General features: G+C 42.0%; 1 protein-coding gene across 3 annotated transcripts in view; it reads right to left on the bottom strand.

Annotated features, from left to right (window-relative positions):
- The window catches only part of LOC118394503 (cAMP-specific 3',5'-cyclic phosphodiesterase 4D-like), a 108,927-nt gene extending 90,672 nt beyond the window's left edge, over window positions 1-18,255 (bottom strand). For 2 of the 3 annotated variants that reach the window (XM_035787728.2, XM_035787729.2), the window contains exon 1: window positions 17,685-18,255. In XM_035787728.2, the coding sequence (XP_035643621.1) occupies window positions 17,685-17,917 (233 nt within the window). In that variant the 5' untranslated portion in view covers window positions 17,918-18,255. Of the gene's footprint in view, window positions 1-9,471; window positions 10,843-17,684 lie in introns of those variants that run through there. The other variant, XM_035787731.2, reaches the window with a different exon arrangement.
- Between the last annotated feature and the right edge of the window lie 2,202 nt (window positions 18,256-20,457).

Raw genomic sequence — 20,457 nt, 5'->3', positions numbered from 1 at the left:
AACAGTGTAGTAGTGTGGGCTCAATAGCATCTCATTAGTGTGCAAGATCATGAGAATCAGCTGTACATGTGATGGAAGAATGCACTGTGCATGCAGAGGGTTGCAATATCAACCACAATATGCCACAAGACCTAGAATTGCCTTATGTGTATCCCACAAAAAGGGTTCACTGTTATAAGCTAACTTTTTTGATGAATTTAAGCAAAATTCCCCAAATTCCCAGGCGTAACTTCCTATGGAAAATTTCCGGAAAAATGTCCTTTGCAACCCTAGAGACCACACATGCTAGGCACTAGTAGCGATTTTAGCATGTAAATCTTGATGAGGCAAAAAAAGTGGGATGCATGCCAGCAAAGCTACTACACAACACAACACTAAACAATACATTAATTGCACTTTAACATGTGCCCACAAAATATTAGGGCCTACATAAAGCTGTCCCAACAGTAGTCCCAACATCTTACCACTGCTACACCTGGCTGTCAGCAGAGCCTTATCTGGCAGCTAAACAGTTCATTCAGCCTCATTTATTGCCTTTTAAAAAACAGCTGGTATGGCTGACTTGCTTAGACAAATGTGGCTTCTAATGACAATTGAGATGTACAAAGTATAGCATAAGGGGACGACAAGCGGATAAGAGGCAATCCGTAATTTCGATTAAGACATTAATGAGCGAACTTGGACAGACGTAAGTGAATATAACTATTTGTTTAGATCTTTTGAAATGTACAGCGACAGAATTCCAGAACATGGGCCATTCTTAAAGTGTTCTCCCTGTACACCAAGTCAGAACTGTAGGATAAATAAAGGGGGGTAAGTAGACACATGGGCTAGTAACATCTTATCAGCTACATATATCCCTGGCATATTACATAATTTATGCAGCAGCATACAATACATTTGGATTCACCTTGTTGTGCTGTGCTCACTTGAACAGGAAGGTGGTGCGGCGGGCCTTTGTGGGAAAATTTTGTCACTAAAGTCTGGCATTGTCTGGATTTATGGTGCTTTCAAAACAACTGGGAACTCGAATCATGATGATGTCATTGATCTTCAGGTTTACAATTCTGAGTTGGACCGTTCAAAACGTATTTTCACAGTCGGATGTCCTTTAGTAGGGGTTTCTTTGCAGCAATTCAACCACGAAGGCCTGATTCATGCAGTCTCCTCTGAACAGTTGATGTTGAGATGTGTCTGTTACTTGAACTCTGTTATCTTCTGTATACCACCCCTACCTTGTCACAACACAACTGATTGGCATAATCGCATTAAGGAAGGAAAGAAATTTCACAATTTAACTTTTAACAAGGCACACCTGTTAATTGAAATGCATTCCAGGTGGCTACCTCATGAAGCAGGTTGAGAGAATGCCAAGAGTGAGCAAAGCTGTCATCAAGGCAAAAGGTGGCTACTTTAAAGATTCTCAAATGTAAAATATATTTTGATTTGTTTAACAATTTCTTGGTTACTATATGATTCCATATGTATTAATTCATAGTTTTGATGTTTTCACGATTACTCTACAATGTAGAAAATAGTCAAAATAAATAAAAACACTTGAACGAGTAGGTGTGTCCGAACGTTTGAATGGGACTGTATGCCCCCCCCCCCCCCCCCACCACACTTGCGCCCCTGTGACCAACATATGACATAATTAAATAAACTCTGCAAAAAAAGAAACATCCTCTCACTGTCAACTGCATTTATTTTCAGCTAACTTAACATGTGTAAATATTTGTATGAACATAACTAGATTCAACAGATGAGACATGAACTGAACAAGTTCCACAGACATGTGACTAACAGAAATTTAATAATGTGTCCCTGAACAAAGGGGGGATCGAAATCAAAAGTAACAGTCAGTATCTGGTGTGATGTTCGGATGTACCGATCCTGTGCAGGTGTTGTTACACATGGTCTGCCACTGCGAGGACGATCAGCTGTCCGTCCTGTCTCCCTGTAGCACTGCCTTAGGCGTCTCACAGTATGGACATTGCAATGTATTGTCCTGGCCACATCTGCAGTCTTCATGCCTCCTTGCAGCATGCCTAAGGCACGTTCATGCAGATGAGCAGGGACCCTGGACATCTTTCTTTGTTGTTTTTCAGAGTCAGTAGTAAGGCAGCTTTAGTGTCCTAAGTTTTCATAACTGACCTTAATTGCCTACCGTCTGTAAACTGTTAGTGTCTTAACGACCGTTCCACAGGTGCATGTTCATTAATTGTTTATGGTTCATTGAACAAGCATGGGAAACAGTGTTTAAACCCTTTACAATGAAGATCTGTGAAGTTATTTGGATTTTTATCTTTGAACGACAGGGTCCTGAAAAAGGGACGTTTCTTTCTTTGCTGGGTTTAGAACCATGAATAACTGTTATTAACATGAAAAACTATAAATAATACCATTAAGAACACTTATTCTCATGAACAACTATGAAATAATACCATGTATTGTTGTTGAATAACTTGTGCAAAACTCTCTCACAAACTTAATCTACAAAAATTACACCAATTTAGATTTGCCTAATCCCCACATGAACTCCACTTTGGAAGGGTTTGTGGCTTGACGTGTGTCGAGACAAATCTGGTCATATTATGGGTGTGCTTTCGGTTGTCTGTGGGCTAGATCTCTGTTCTGTTCTGTTGTCTGCGCGTTAGATCTCTGTTCTGTTGTCTGTGCGCTAGATCTCGGTCTTTGATCTGCTCATATGGTTGTGACATAAGCATGGCTGGAGGCCTTTGAATGATTTAGCTTGGAGGTAAAATGGTTCGGACAGATCAAAAGACAAAACCACTAAAACTCACCCAGCATATTTTTATACTTTAGAGTTTTTTTCTCAGTTAACTCGTGGTATAGGAGTGACTGTTTTTGTTGTTGTTTGCAAACCAGCATCAATATGATTTAAAGAGGCATGTAACTACACACAGACATAACTCATTAACATGTTACATGTAGGTCAGCACATGCAGATGCAGTTACATAGACCTTAGTTTACTGTTTCATAAATATACCAAAAAACCTTACACCAAATGGGGTAAGCACTCCGTAACCACATTACTTTCTAGATTGTTACAGGCACAGGAGGCTGAAAAATGACTTGTGTCATGCACTAAGTAGATGTCCTAACCGACGTGCTAAAACTATAGTTTGTTAACAAGAAATTTGTGGAGTGGTTGAAAAATTAGTTTTAATGATCCTAACCTAAGTGTATGTAAACTTCCGACTTCAACTATATGTGTGCATGTGTGTAAGCATTTCACTGTTGTATTCAGCACGTGACCAATAAAAATGTATTTGATATATAGTCTTGTTGATTTGATGTTCTTTAAACGTTTAAGTTGAAATGGTGCTGGGATAGCGGAGGCAATGTCTGTTGTCTTTTGGGTTAACTTGAGGTAACTCCGTGGTTTTAAATCAGTAGTTGTTTAGTAAACTGTCAAACATGAACTTGCTTGACCATGCTGCAGGTCATACATTTGTTTGTTACATGCAATATTTGCTTTGTGGACCTCACCAGACAGATGTTGCTCTGCAGTTTTGGGACAAAACAAACTTATGTGTAGTAGAATTTATTCTACCGCTATGTGACTCTTGTATTTTTGTTGTCACGGCCTTATTGTATATCACGGTGGCGTATGATCACCCACGCACCACTATTGCTGTGTTTGTGTGTGTTGAAGTGGCCCATACTCTTATAGAATCATGGCGTGACTGATCATCGTGACTCTGCTTGGATGCGGCACATCAACCACAAGGAAAGACATCAATGGACACTGGCTGTGCCATCGATCTCCCGGGCCCCGGCGCCCTCAGGCTCGGACACCCAGAACACCAAAACTCACCACAGCTTAATTACAAAACGCACCACAGCCAAACTAAAAAACACACCATAGTGAAACTTCAAAACACACCACTGCTACAGGTGTCAGATCTTAATTTGATCACTATTTTGTTGCATAATTTTTTTCTCCTGTGCATCAGGAAATTCAAATTAGCCTTGTGATTTAGATACTATATTTTATACAGTTGAATAAACACTCCAAACACATGACCACACCGCTCGCGCACGTGACGCGAGCGGTGTGGTCAGCCTATAATACCCTGACGACACTGCTCGCATCGCGTGCGCGAGCATTGCAAAATAAATGTAGGAATCTATGTTATTCAATTATTGCACCCACACTGCTCGCTCGCATCAAGGGCTAAAATAGAAGTCATTCCTATTTCTGATGCAGATCGGGCTGCAAGTCCTGCCTCTCCCATCTCCTCATTGGTTTATAGAAGCAGGTACCGACGTGCCATCTCCTCATTGGTTATACCCACGTGGGTGATTGAAAGACGAACTGTTGTCTTAGATGACAATCACCATACAAATTAAACAATGAAAAAGCCTGGAAGAAGGAGTGATGACTAGAAACGATTCTGATTACCATTTTTATGTGTGGATTAATTGTCGGAGTAGAGGACCTTGTGCATTTTAGGTCAAATAACAACCTGCTGTTTATATTCCAGGACAAATTAGCTAGCAACAGCAAGCTAGCTAAATAGGACAAATTAGCTAGCAAGTGCAAGCTAACTAGCTAAATTTCTATAAATGTTTAATGCTTTTCGACCTGTCCCCAAATTAATGTCATTGGTTCAGAGTTTGTTTTGATATTTTAACCTGCGTGTTGTAATCGTGTTTGGTGTAGGGGGACAAAATAAATGTATGCACGCGCGTAGCCAGTTTGGGTTTTGTGTTAGGCATCCTCTTCTTCAGTGTTAGGCATCCTCTTCTTCAGTGTTTACCATCATTGAATCTACAAGTAATTTTGCATGCCGAACAACCCCAGGCAATATCAGTAACCTAGTAGTCTAACTGCGCACTGTGCCCAGCTGCTTAAGTGATATTAGGCTTTATTAGTTGAGTGACAACCTATGTCATATGCAAGGTTATTGTTATTTATTCACTAGTAAAATTTTAACAGTGTTTTAGAGAAAATAAAAGTAAGCTACTGGAGACAACTCTTTATATATTATATAAAAATATATATTATTTTGATTGTTCAGGTTCACCATCATCAATAGTTTTGGTAGTCTCAATTTAAACAATCACTGAACATGGACATTTTTTCATATACAGGGTAAAGTTGATAATTTCATACTGAGGACAGCATTCACTTTTGTGAGGTGCACTGCATGGCTGAAGGGAGAGGAGAAGAGATCACTCTGTGTAAACTTCCAAACGGTTAAAACAATTTGATTTTGAGGTAGGGGTGAAATCCAACGTTGTGCTAGATATTCATTCATTGGCTATGTCATAGCTCATTTTAAAATTATAAATGTTGATACATTACTAGCTCAAACACTTAACCTGCAAAAATTACAACTTAATTAGTGGGTGATGGTGATTTATAAACTGGGTGGTTTGAGCCCTGAATGCTGATTGGCTGACAGCCATGGTGTATTAGAAGGTATACCAGAGGTATGACGACGTTTATTTTTTACGGCTCTAATTATGTTGGCAACCAGTTCATAATAGCAATAAGGCACCTCAGGGGTTTGTGATATAGGGCCAATATACAACGGCTATTTAAATATACCATGGACTATGGGTTGTCTCCAGGCATTCCGCGATGCATCGTGACTAAGAACAGCACTTGGCCGTGGTATATTGGCCATATACCACACCTCCTCGGGCCTTATTGCTTAATTTAAAAACCAAAGTGGGGGGACAAAAAAACACAGGCTATATTGCAAAATTGCAATGTATTCGAGTGCATTCGGAATGTATTCAGACCCCTTGACTTTTTCCACATTTTGTTACGTTACAGCCATATTCTAAAATTAATGAAATTGTTTTTCCCCTAATCAATCTACACACAATAACCCATAATGATAAAGCAAAAACAGGTTTTTAGATTTTTTTTGCAAATAAGTACTCAGTACTTTTTTGAAGCACCTTTGACAGTGATTACTGCCTCCATTCTTCTTGGGTATGACGCTACAAGCTTGGCACACCTGTATTTGGGGAGTTTCTCCCATTCCTCTCTGCAGATCCTCTCAAGCTCTGTCAGGTTGGATGGAGAGTGTTGCCGCACAGCTATTTTCAAGTCTTTCCAGAAATGTTCTATTGGGTTTAAGTCCGGGCTCTGGCTGGGCTACTTAAGGACATTCAGAGACTTGCCCCAAAGCCACTCCTGCGTTGTCTTGGCTGTGTGATTAGGGCCGTTGTCTTGTTTAGAAGGTGAACCTTAGCCCCAGTTGGAGGTCCGGATCACTCTGAAGCAGGTTCATCGAGGATCTCTCTGTACTTTGCTCCGTTCATCTTTGCATCGATCCTGACTAGTCTCCCAGTCCATGACGCTTTCTGAAAAACATCCCCACAGCATGATGCTGCCACCACCATGCTTCACTGTAGGGATGGTGCCAAGTTTCCTCCAGAGGTGACGCTTGGCATTCAGGCAAAAGAGTTCAGTCTTGGCTTCATCAGACCAGAGATTCTTGTTTCTCATGGTCTGGGAGTCTTTAGGTGACGTTAGGCAAACTCCAAGCGGGATGTCATGTGCATTTTACTGAGGAGTGACTTCCGTCTGGCCACTCTAACATAAAGGCCTGATTAGTGGAGTGCTGCAGAGATGGTTGTCCTTACGGAAGGTTCTCCCATCTCCACAGAGGAACTCTAGTGCTTTGTCAGAGTGACCATCAGGTTCTTGGTCACCGCCCTGACCAAGGCCCTTCTCATAATAAAATGTGGAGAAAGTAAGGAGTCTGAATACTTTCCGAAGGCACTGTACGGTGTAGTAAAGATGGGGAAGGGGGAGTCAAAGGGCAATAGGCCGGATTCTAACCCATGCTGACTGACATATGTGTGCCGGGTTTAGCGGCTGTAACCGCTGGACAACACAGGCACTGAGGCCTCCAATAATGTATTGTGCCTGTTTCTTGCCATAAACATATAATAAAACAATTGATCTAAAAAAAAGTATTTTCCCTAACAAAGAATACATCTACCCCCTGAAAATACAAATATGTCAATTTTATTATAATTCACATAGGAATTCACACAAGACGCACTGTAGACTTTACGTAGCCTACATAGGCTACTTAAACTGGAGTCTAAGGTACAATGTAGGTACGCTACTGCATTTTATACAAACACCGCTCCCAGCTGCCCTCTGGCGCTGATTCTAAATATTTCTTCAGATATTCAAATCCTCCTGCTGCAGGATTATTTTCCTTCTGCAACGAAACGCGTCAAATGTAAGATCCGACATCTGTAAACTACAAAATGCACCAATACAAAACTAATAAATACACCTCAACAAAACTATAAAGCAGACCACAGCCTGACTGCAAAGTGGACCACAACCTAACTGCAAAGTGGACCATAGCCTAACTGCAAAGCGGACCACAGTCTGACTGCAAAGTGGACCACAACCTAACTGCAAAGTGGACCACAGCCTAACTGCAAAGTGGACCACAGCCTGACTGCAAAGTGGACCACAGTCTAACTGCAAAGCGGACCACATTCTATCTGCAAAGCGGACCACAGCCTAACTGCAAAGCGGACTACAGTCTAACTGCAAAGCGGACCACATTCTATCTGCAAAGCGGACCACAGCCTAACTGCAAAGCGGACTACAGTCTATCTGCAAAGTGGACCACAGCCTAACTGCAAAGTGGACCACAGTCTAACTGCAAAGCGGACCACATTCTATCTGCAAAGCGGACCACAGCCTAACTGCAAAGCGGACTACAGTCTAACTGCAAAGCGGACCACATTCTATCTGCAAAGCGGACCACAGCCTAACTGCAAAGCGGACTACAGTCTATCTGCAAAGTGGACCACAGCCTAACTGCAAAGTGGACCACAGTCTAACTGCAAAGCGGACCACATTCTATCTGCAAAGCGGACCACAGCCTAACTGCAAAGCGGACCACAGTCTAACTGCAAAGCGGACCACAGTCTAACTGCAAAGCGGACCACAGTCTAACTGCAAAGCGGACCACAGTCTAACTGCAAAGCGGACCACAGTCTAACTGCAAAGCGGACCACAGTCTAACTGCAAAGCGGACCACAACCTAACTGCAAAGCGGACCACAGTCTAACTGCAAAGCGGACCACAACCTAACTGCAAAGTGGACCACAGTCTAACTGCAAAGCGGACCACAGTCTAACTGCAAAGCGGACCACAACCTAACTGCAAAGCGGACCACAGTCTAACTGCAAAGCGGACCACATTCTAACTGCAAAGCGGACCACATTCTATCTGCAAAGCGGACCACATTCTAACTGCAAAGCAGACCACAGTCTAACTGCAAAGCGGACCACATTCTAACTGCAAAGCGGACCACATTCTAACTGCAAAGCGGACCACATTCTAACTGCAAAGCGGACCACATTCTATCTGCAAAGCGGACTACATTCTAACTGCAAAGCGGACCACATTCTAACTGCAAAGCGGACCACAGTCTAACTGCAAATCGGACCACAGTCTAACTGCAAAGCGGACCACAGCCTAACTGCAAAGCGGACCACAGTCTAACTGCAAAGCGGACCACAGTCTAACTGCAAAGCGGACCACAGTCTAACTGCAAAGCGGACCACAGTCTAACTGCAAAGCGGACCACAGTCTAACTGCAAAGCGGACCACATTCTCACTGCAAAGCGGACCACATTCTAACTGCAAAGCGGACCACATTCTAACTGCAAAGCGGACCACATTCTAACTGCAAAGCGGACCACAGCCTAACTGCAAAGCGGACCACAGTCTAACTGCAAAGCGGACCACAGCCTAACTGCAAAGCGGACCACAGTCTAACTGCAAAGCGGACCACAGTCTAACTGCAAAGCGGACCACAGTCTAACTGCAAAGCGGACCACAGTCTAACTGCAAAGCGGACCACAGTCTAACTGCAAAGCGGACCACAGTCTAACTGCAAAGCGGACCACAGTCTAACTGCAAAGCGGACCACAGTCTAACTGCAAAGCGGACCACAGTCTAATTGCAAAGCGGACCACAACCAAATGACAAAACACACCGCAACCAAATGACAAAACGCACTGCAAGCAAATGACACAACACACTATGGACCTATCATATAGCACACTGCAGTGCCATCACAAAATGCCCCAGGACATAAAAAAGAAAAAGAAAACGCACAACACTCAAATACATCATAAAAACATTCCAAACTTTAGTTGCAAAAAGATATGATGATTTTGAGGAAAATCCCATTCTTACAACATTATGAAAGTTTACTATTCACTCCATAAGAAACCCTTTTGTATAACCAACAACAGGTAGACAACACATAAACAAATCAAAAAAGGGGGGAAAAGACTTGGGGTCCTGAGGACCGAGTTTGGGAAACACTAAAGCAGAGCATATGAAGTATAGAATGTATACAGTAAAGACACATACTGTATAGTTGTGTCAGCATGTAACTCATCACAATAAACGGCTTACAGTACAGAACTGTACATACCCGATGCATGAGTGCCTTCGAGAGGAGGGGTTGCTATGGACAGCCTTCCTGGGGAAGCGAGAGTCTTTGTTCATCATTGTGGTGGCTATTTCACAGAGATGTAACAGCCTTCAGATGACAGGGGATGAACAGAATGGAATGCAACATCTCTGTGGACTAAGACTTCTCCAGCTTGTCTGAAATGACCATTCTTTCTAAGGTGAACGTCCAATGTTTCTTGGTACTGTTCGGTCACAAACTAAGCATGGTACACCTTGTGAGAACAATCAGTCCACAAAAGCAGAACAAAGTGAAATCTACTGCGTCTAGTAGAGACACAAGTACGATGCATTCAAGTTCAGCGCTGTCAGTAACAGGTCTTCATGCTAACATTTGGGCTGGTGTGTGTTCATACAATTCCAAAGAAGAAAAAACGTTTTATGATAAAGTAGTGGCCTTCATTGAAATGCAGTGCAAAATCCAGAGATCAGAAAGTATGCCCGATTCAGCCGCTAAAGTTCTACAGCATCTGGTCCCTGCACTGCGGATATGTCCATGTGTTTGAAAAAACTGATGAAGTTCACCCAACTCTGTGTAAACCCACCTAAAAAGGCAAAGAGTGATGCCTGTTAGGAGCCCACCTCAGAAAGCATATCAGTTTACCAACTAGGAGACGGGGGCCAAGTCATACGAAATTAAATTGCGGCTCATATCAGCTGTCAGCGGAGATCTGGAGCTAATTCCTTGCTTGTTTTCTTTTCTGCTCACGAGCAAGGAGCCTTCCTCGAATTCCTAAATAGGAAACAGCGGACTTAATCTTCCCAATGATCGGAGGACTGACGGGGGGAAAAGAATCCTCCAAAAAGGGGCCAAACTTTTCTCTTTTTCCAAAAGCCTTAAAACGTGATACAGCGCAGTTCGAGAGCCTAGGAGTTGCTTCTTTCTTTTTTCAAATGAAGGCTCGAACCACTTTATCCCCAGTGGGGGAAAAAGAGAGAGAGAAGGGGAAAAATCTGGTTTTATAATCCCATCAGATGCTCCCTGGAGTGTGTAGTCTCCTCAACCGTCCATATCGGACTCTCCTCTCTTCTCTCCTGAGACTGCTGGGACTTAACTCTGGCCTGGAGAAAAAACAACAACACTAACTCCACAGAGAGAGAGAATAGAGAGAATAGAGAGAGAGAGAACACAGAGAGAGAATAGAGAGAGAGGGTCATAAGATGAGAATTTGAAGCAGCCTGAATGGTACTGGGGGCTGGGTGGTACTGCTGAAGCCTACAGGGACTCAGCCAGTGAAGGGGGGAGGGCAGGAAGAGTGGGCTCTTGTCTATATCCAGATGCAGGGTTCCAGTGCAGTCCCCAGATGGTTGTCCTGCGAATAATAATGCCTCATCTGCTACCATATAGCTCCACTACAGGACTGACCGGCTTCCAAACCAGGCAGCAACTCACCCCGGTCTGTAGCTCAATAAAACTGTGTGTTGTTAAAAATCCAATAGATAACGAGGGGGGGGTCATGGACATGGAGTACTGTCTGAGCGATTAAATTAACACCTTCCCTAAAATGGGGTTGTTAGCTTCTAGCGTCCTTGGTTTGGCCAGTATGAACGGTGTTAGATGTGACCATAAGTTCATATGTATTCATCTCTCCCCTCTTCATATGCCCTTCAATATGCCCTTGTTTGTGAGTCCTTAAGTTATTCATATTAAAACAGGCTAATATTGTTTATGCTCATGTATACTCTGCGGCGCAGTAAAATCATTTTCACATGAAACTAATATATCCTGCTGTTGGTTTGCAGCCAAGGATGCTATATACAAATAGTATGGAGGCTATATATACATGCTGTATCAAGAGCTTGAGGCTTTAAGGTTCTATCTGCAAAAATATGATTCTGAGATAATTGGCTTGAATGGTGTATTCTTTTGAACTTCTGAATTGGTTTATTTAGAGTACTATATTGGTAGAGAACAATGATTAGAAACAAGGATATGTCAATTACAACAACAAAAAATGAGAGTCACTAAGAACTGAAGTCATGGAAATACATCAAGCTAACAGTCCAAGCACAAGACAGAGGCAAAAATATGCATCTACAGTAAGTAACATAGCAGCCTCTGGTGGAAATTAGAGGCATTACATTGTTTCATTTTCTGTCCAATTTCTAAAACAAGTGACGCTTTAGATCCATAACATGATTCAAATATTGTCCCTTATGTTGTTCATAACCGCAACACGATACACAGAAAAGCGCTACAAAACCTTTTGCACAACAGACCCAGAGCCTTGCTTATTTATAAACAGACTAGTGGGCTAATGTTGTTTTCAAGACAAATGTCTGGTGACCAGGACCCAGAATGAAAACTTTACCCAAAAACAAAGGGTGACCTGAGCACAATCAGTGTGAAAAGGAGAAGGAGGTGGGTGTTGTCCCTGTGCCATGTCTGTTGAGGGTCATTCAGACGGTAAATCAATTGCAGGAGAGTACAATCACTTGGATGCACTTGAGAGGGAACGTTACTTCCAATAACGTCGGATGGCACTTAACAAACTCAAGACTAGACAAACAACAGCACTAAACATACAGTAGCATATGATTGAATTGTGTTGCTAATGAAACAAGCACCAATACTATGAACAAAGAAGGCATCACTCATCACCTGACTCAGTCAAATAAATTGTTCTAGGAATGAGTGTTAGGTGCAGTATTTCCATTCTTTGTTCAGAAAATATGATTTTTCTTACGGACTTATACCAAAGATGGAGGATACATGGAGATGTCTTACTCAGGTCGTTTCCCATAATTTAAAAAAAGGTCACTTCCGGTCTGCTTAAAACGTTGGCTCTCCCATAGGTACCACTGCGATAGCAGCTGGGTCTGGTCTGCTTAGTTTATTGACTGTATATGAATCATAAAAAATGAGGGGAGTGGGATGTCTCACTTCCTGTTCTGTCTCAGCTCACACAGGACTTTTATGAGGGGAAGTGCTTGTCAGTTCAGCCACTTTTCTAAGCCAATCAACATAACACACAATGACAACAAAACATGATATTACACTGAAAGGAACTACTGTGGTTTCCTCCAACATTTCCCTCAAACTGAAACATTTATCGTCTTTGACGGGAAAATAACATCTCCTTGCCTGATAAACTTAAGCTGCCTGTCTGTACATGTTTTCCCAACAGACTCCCAGTTTGTTTAATTCCTCCCCTTTCCCAGCCATCCTGCTATAACTCAACTCCAACAGTTTGTTTAATTCCTCCCCTTTCCCAGCCATCCTGCTATAACTCAACTCCAACAGTTTGTTTCATTCCTCCCCTTTCCCAGCCATCCTGCTATAACTCAACTCCAACAGTTTGTTTCATTGCTATAACTCAACTCCAACACCATTTTCCCAGCCATCCTGCTATAACTCAACTCCAACAGTTTGTTTCATTCCTCCCCTTTCCCAGCCATCCTGCTATAACTCAACTCCAACAGTTTGTTTCATTCCTAACCTTTCCCAGCCATCCTGCTATAACTCAACTCCAACAGTTTGTTTCATTCCTAACCTTTCCCAGCCATCCTGCTATAACTCAACTCCAACAGTTTGTTTCATTCCTCCCCTTTCCCAGCCATCCTGCTATAACTCAACTCCAACAGTTTGTTTCATTCCTCCCCTTTCCCAGCCATCCTGCTATAACTCAACTCCAACAGTTTGTTTCATTCCTCCCCTTTCCCAGCCATCCTGCTATAACTCAACTCCAACAGTTTGTTTCATTCCTCCCCTTTCCCAGCCATCCTGCTATAACTCAACTCCAACAGTTTGTTTCATTCCTAACCTTTCCCAGCCATTGTTTCAATCCAACAGTTTGTTTCATTCCCCTTTCCCAGCCATCCTGCTATAACTCAACTCCAACAGTTTGTTTCATTCCTCCCCTTTCCCAGCCATCCTGCTATAACTCAACTCCAACAGTTTGTTTCCCAGCCATCCTGCTATTCAACTCCAACCTCCCCCTTTCCCAGCCATCCTGCTATAACTCAACTCCAACAGTTTGTTTCATTCCTCCCCTTTCCCAGCCATCCTGCTATAACTCAACTCCAACAGTTTGTTTCATTCCTCCCCTTTCCCAGCCATCCTGCTATAACTCAACTCCAACAGTTTGTTTCATTCCTCCCCTTTCCCAGCCATCCTGCTATAACTCAACTCCAACAGTTTGTTTCATTCCTCCCCTTTCCCAGCCATCCTGCTATAACTCAACTCCAACAGTTTGTTTCATTCCTCATCCCTTTCCAACAGTTTGTTTCATTCCTCCCCCCAGCCAGCCATCCTGCTATAACTCAACTCCAACAGTTTCATTCCTCCCCTTTCCCAGCCATTGTTTCCAACAGTTTCCTCCCCTTTCCCAGCCATCCTGCTATTCCTCCCCTTTCCCAATCCTCAACTCCAACAGTTTGTTTCATTCCTCCCCTTTCCCAGCCATCCTGCTATAACTCAACTCCAACAGTTTGTTTAATTCCTCCCCTTTCCCAGCCATCCTGCTATAACTCAACTCCAACAGTTTGTTTCATTGTCGCTGTTAGGAGCACTGTACATTTTATAGGGGCTCAGGCCTTTTACAAGGCTCGGTCCCTTTCAAAATGGCCCCTCTTTCTAATATTTATAGTAGTTTTAAACATACCAATTTCCATGAAATGGATAGGTCTGACATAAACCAGAAAGATTGAGTGCTTTTCTTTGGTTTATATCACACAGACTCACATACAGCACCATTAGGAGTAACGTTTAAATGCCAGAGCAAAATGACCCCACCAACAAACGTTTATAGAGATGTATGAACCTGTAAACACTTTTTTTGGCTTATTGGAAAAGTATTTGCAAATGCCTTGCACCAATGGCTTGTTTTTCAAGGTTGCTGAAACTAACTTGCTTACAATGATTCAGAGGAACCTCTTAACAGTCCTATGTTTTCACTTCTTGTTTCTTCTTTTAAGTGTGTGTGCATGTGTGTGTGTGTGTGTGTGTGTGTGTGTGTGTGTGTGTGTGTGTGTGTGTGTGTGTGTGTGTGTGTGTGTGTGTGTGTGTGTGTGTGTGTGTGTGTGTGTGTGTGTGTGTGTGTGTGTGTGTGTGTGTGTGTGTGTGTGTAGTGTTGTGAGTGCATCTGATTTTCCAGCCAATTTTCCACAACTGGTCATTCCCCTAAAGTGCACTTTGCACAAGCAAAACATGTTGTATAAACTGGAAACACCGAACCCCACCAGACAGACAGTGTCACAAACACACAAGAAAAAACACAGTGTGTGTTTTGCTGTCTGAAAAAACTCTACCCACAGACAAAATATTTGTTTTGCTCCCAGGCAATTAAGGTTAAGTGCTCTTTCATCAGCCCTCCTGCTCCTGCTCCGTCTCCACAAACACAGTAAATATTTGATTTGCATCAATATCATGGGTTATGACTAATGGTAGTGACTAGTGGGTCAAGGATCCGACCCTTTTTTAAAAATGTTCCCCGAAAATGACATACCCAAATCTAACTGCCTGTTGCTCAGGAAATGAAGCAAGGATACGCACATTCCTGATACCATTTGAAAGGAAACACTTTGAAGTTTGTGGAAATGTTAAATTAATATAACACATTAGATCTGGTAAAAGATAATACAAAGAAAAAAACGCCTTTTTTGTATTTTTTTTTGTACCATCATCTTTGAAATGCAAGAGAAAGTCCGTAATGTATTATTCCAGCCCAGGTGCAATTTAGATTTTGGCCATTAGATGGATGTATTGTATGTGCAAAGTTTTATACTGATCCAATGAAGCATTGCATTTCTGTTCAAAATGTTGGATCAAGACTGCCCAAATGTGCCTAATTGGTTTATTAATACATTTTCAAGTGCAATCCCCTCAAACAACAGCATGGTATTCTTTCACTGTAATATCTACTGTAAATTGGTCAGTACAGTTAGATTAACAAGAATTTAAGCTTTCTGCCCATATCAGATATGTCTATGTCCTTGGAAATGTTCTTGTTACTTAGAACCTCATTCTAACCACATTAGCCTACGTTAGCTCAAACGTCCCGCCTGTGTGGCTCAGTTGGTTGAACAAGGCACTTGCAATGCCAGGATTGTGGATTCGATTCACACGGGGGGCCAGTACAATATTTTTTTTATGAAACATGTTTGTTCTCACTACTGAAAGTTGGTATGGATAAGACTACCATTCAATAATCCTACCATTCAACTAATACTACCATTCAACTACCAGAGCAGAAAAGCTGATGAACACACAACAAAAAGCCATCTAGCCAAGAAACACCTATGTATCTGACAATCCATAGGAATAGGCAGATACTAGACTCAACATCAAATAGAGTCTTAGACCGAACCAGGTATTACAAGTGTGTCATCAGGGAACGCATGTTCAGACTGTATACTGTCATTTCAAATACAACTCTGCAGTCTGACAATTGTAACAAATCTTCAGTAAATTTGTATTGTATGTTTTAGACTTTATGCACATTTACTTAAATATATTTTTCTCCTCAGCAGAGCACCTACTGAGTAAGCAATTGGCAGACCTTGGGAGTAGGACTTCATAAACACCTCATCATAAACACCTCATCTAATTATTCTTGTTAGTCCACAAGAAAAACAAAGATGTATGGAGAATAAAAAAGGAATGAGACGCAATTGTTAAGTTAGTTTTAACAGTGGTCAAGTAGGCTACTGTGGCTATTTGATCATAATGTAGGCCTACCAGAGTGACATACCATTCAAACAATGGAGAAAATGGATCCCATAACATATTAAGATGGAAATAGCTGTTCTATTGTTCAGCCTACATTAGCAGCTGATGTGTGGTGTTCAATGTAGGCCTAAATGCAGGTCTTGAACCTGTTTATCCACTTGTCCTTCAGACAAGGTGACAGAAAATGTTCTTGTGTTGTTTGATGCAAGAAACCACTTTACAAAATAAAATGCGTAATTATTCCCACACTATTATTACAGAGAATCAGACCAATTATGCTTCCCTCTGCCTATTGGCTACTTAGCTTATTCAGGCCTGTCTCAAAATACAACACTGCCCCTTTTAAGACAAAAAAACAGAAAACATCTTTGAATTTCTTTTCAAAGATGTCTAGAAATGCACACATTTTGTGCTTTTGTGCAATCACTCCCCCAATGCTGACTACAAATGATCTATAACTGGGCTAATAACTCAATAACTAGCAAACGATATGAACAAATGTACAAATGTGCACAAGTCACTAAATGTAGCTCTCGCTTTGATCTTAAAACAAGGACATGTAATCACGACCGCTCATGCTGTAAACACAGTCCAGTAAAAATAGTCCAGTACAAAGTGAATGGCTTGATCCATATATGACAATGGTCTATTTGAATATAGGCCTACTAAAACTCTGGTTATGGCACACAGGTCTGTGTAGAGTACGGGCCTGAGTCGTAACCTACTCTGATGTGTTCTGCCTACACCAAAATCTCTTGACATCTTTAGTTTTGCATACTACATTTTGCATAGCTCGTTCTGTTTCGCTATATAGCATTGAAAGTGGCTAATAGTGCGTTGATTCGATCACAATTCCCACAGTAAAGGGAAACGTTGATAGTGTTAACTAATGGGGAAAATTCAAGATAGTTGAGTGAAATTTAATCTCGTATTTTTTGCGCACGCTGATATTTCTTCTGCATGGCAGTCTCGGGAAGATCCACACGCAGCTTAGAGGGAACACTGATGAGATGTATTTACTTTTTAAAGGGAACACAGCTTTTATACACCTCTGTAATATTTAATATTAATCTGTTTTTACAACAACTCTAGTGTACAGAGAGAAGGACCTTGTAAAACCATTTCTTAAGATCTCCTTTAAGAATCTTAAATTTGTTTTTCTTCAAATGAACTGTTGCTACGTGGAAAACAACACAACAGAGAAAGAAGGCTTCATATGAGTTAGACCACCTGATGCCAGCCGATAGAAGAGATTCTGCTCCTCTACAACAAAGGCATCTATTCAAGCACACCACAAGCCAGTACTTTCAAAAGTTATTGTTAGTCGCCGTATATAAAACCCTCACTCTGCTGACTTAACTTCAAATCACCTTTAAAAAGGCCCCGAAAACCTTTTTTCTACCAGCTTTGAAAGTTTGCCCTCTAAACATAACAGGGTAAGTCATGCAGCCCTAAGGGACCCCGAGACTGGAAAAGACAGGCATAGAACACAGTAAGGTCTCTACCTGGGAGTGTAGGCCAAAGTGTAGCGCCTCTGTAGACTGATGCTCCGGTTCATCAGCAGCTTCCTGAAGAGCATCGGGGAGTTTCGGGGTGACCCACAGGGGGAGTCGCGTGGGGAGATTTTAGGGGATATGCCTGGCGACATGGGCTTGAGTTGGATGACCGGAAGCCTGCTGACCAGCTGCTCCTCAGAGTGCTCTTCGGACCACTCCTCCTCAGAGCATGCTTCGCTCATGTCATCAGTCGCTTGGTCCTGGTTCCCGCTGTCCCTTTCACATGGCTTGGCTACGCTCTCCTGGTGACTCTGATCAACCTTGAAGCTTTACCGGTCCTATCCTCCTCTCTCAAAACTGACTGGCCAGGTCAGCATGGAGGTCAGTATACCTGGACTTATCAATCCATTAGTCAGGGATACAACTAATACTGACTCTAGTGGGTGCTCTCGAAAGTGCTCTGAGAGAACGTGAAAAAGCTAGACAGCTCTCTATCTGACCATGTTCATTATTTCCAAACAACCCTGTCTCTTTCCAAAGGTCATAGTCGTGGTTAATGGACTAAAATATTATTACAGTGCAATCCCTTCCCCTGCCTGCCCAGGCTTTTGTTTACATAACTGCTAGGCCTTCCCTCCCTTCCGTCTAAATATGGACGCCTGATTTAAAGTGAGCAAGAGGCATGACAGATCTGCCCCATCCCCCTCCTCTCACCAGAGCCTAGTGCTGGTCCACTTCAAACTATGCTCTATAATAACTTCCTCTCTCAAGTCCTCAGAGTATAAACATGAAACCTGCTCAACTTAGCAGTACTCCGGTCTATGTCCCAGTCCTATTGTTTGTGACGTCCAAAAAATGTGCTTCAAGAAGTCTGTTTGCCTTTCACATGCTCACAAGTCTACCAGGAAAAGTCACATGAAGGACCCCGACTATAAAAAAACCAGGGTAGATAAAGTTATAAAGAGCATGGACTCTGTCACGATGGTTCTCTATCTGTAGCTGGGGGGCTCACTTCCTTGGGCGGCTTTGTTTATCAGGAGAATAAAAGAAAAGGTTTTCCTGCAATCTTACGACTTGCAGCTGAGCACCGGGCTCCCCAGAATAACCTAGGAGTCGGAACATTTGACGCAGGAGAAACCTATGACAGCCAGCCTGGTAGAGGCTAAGACAGTGTTACCTTTTAAAAAGGCCTCTTCTGGTTCTCTCCCAACTGTCAAATAGAGCGTCCTTATTAAAGAACACCAATCATTAACAATGGGATGGTGGTGAGAAGAACAACTTTCAAACAACCACAAACAACCACCTCAGGGTAAATGTCTGAACAAACCTCTTGTTCCAGAGTAAGAATAACATTTCAAAGCATCCTTCGACAGATCACTAAGGTTTGTTTTAATAAAAGATTAAATACAGCTCAATTTAAATGCTTTTGTTGCATTAAAATGCCTTGTTTTTCAGCTGAAGTTTATTCTGCTTTATATATTTTTGCTTTAGAAAGAAAGCAGTGAATCATAAATGCCTCCCCGTGAGAACAAGCATGAGGGCGATGACTGGAGATATTAGCAGTTAGGTCAACATAAAGGCTATAAGATAGCCACAACACATCTATTCAAGAGTACACTCTTTAAACACAATTCTAAATGTTTGACATTCACAGGATTGATAACATTATGTTTGGAGTCCAATGAACTGTATCGAACTGTATACTGTAATAGTTTGAGAGTGTATTGGCTACCAACCCAGTCACATATGGTCACAATGAGAAGCGTTTAAAGACCATGAACCACTGTTGTCAATGCTACCTCATATTGCAATACGACCTGGCACCCCCTATCGGCTTGTTGTTCCATTACCCAGCCCTTTCATACTACCAATTTTACATTGTGTTCCAAAATAATCCAACTAGAATTGATTCAAACCACAGCAGACAGGAATAGACAATTCATGCGGCAAAACAAAAAAGTTCAATTCATGTTGGTGGAAAAACAAAGACAGCTCTTCCTACCCTTCTCACATGCTTGGCTGATAACAAGGAGATAAAACTGACCATGAAACAGGAATGTCTTCATTCCTCTTCTCTTCAAAAAACAACAACAACAACCACAGAGCACAGAGGGGGAAGATGCTAGCACAATGTTACTGCTGGTCCAATCAGAAGGCTTCTGAACCAGGAAGTACCCCCCCCCACACACACACACACACACAGAGACACACAGTATTTCACGTGTTCCCAAGGGAGATAGATGCCCAAGTAGTCATTAGTGAATCTTGTGATCTCTGATTGATCAGTGAAATCTATCATATGGGTTTTGTCTGCTGTTGTATTATTGAAATATAATTTACATGACTGTAGTTTTAGTTGACCTGTTTTAGGTCATTATTAGTTTCCATTTAGGGAGGAAGACATGACAAGCATGAAGTTGACAGTCAAACTTACCAGACCTTCAACAGAGCCACACACAGCTTTTAATATTTCAATAGGGCTCCTACTGTATATGTTCATATTACATCCAAGCAGATATGCCAGTGGGAATGTGCAGGACTTGTATTGGGACCCTTTTACTATTTCAAAGTATCAAAGTATTTCAGATGCATTTTTAAGTTGAGGCAAGCATTACAGGAAAGAGATAGATAGCACTACTCCAACTGCGAGGCTCTAAATCCAGCCCCCCTTCATCATCTAACTTTCCCACTCGCCCTACACCACACCACAGGGAGGAGCGGAATGGAAGGGATCAGCTATCCAAACAAACCACAAGACTAACAAGGACATAGGGGTAAAAAG

The sequence above is a fragment of the Oncorhynchus keta genome, chromosome 15 (genome assembly GCF_023373465.1).
Source record: "Oncorhynchus keta strain PuntledgeMale-10-30-2019 chromosome 15, Oket_V2, whole genome shotgun sequence".
In the NCBI taxonomy this organism is placed as follows: domain Eukaryota; kingdom Metazoa; phylum Chordata; class Actinopteri; order Salmoniformes; family Salmonidae; genus Oncorhynchus; species Oncorhynchus keta.
Note: the sequence above shows the minus strand (reverse complement) of the source record. Positions and strands in the feature narration are given on the sequence as shown.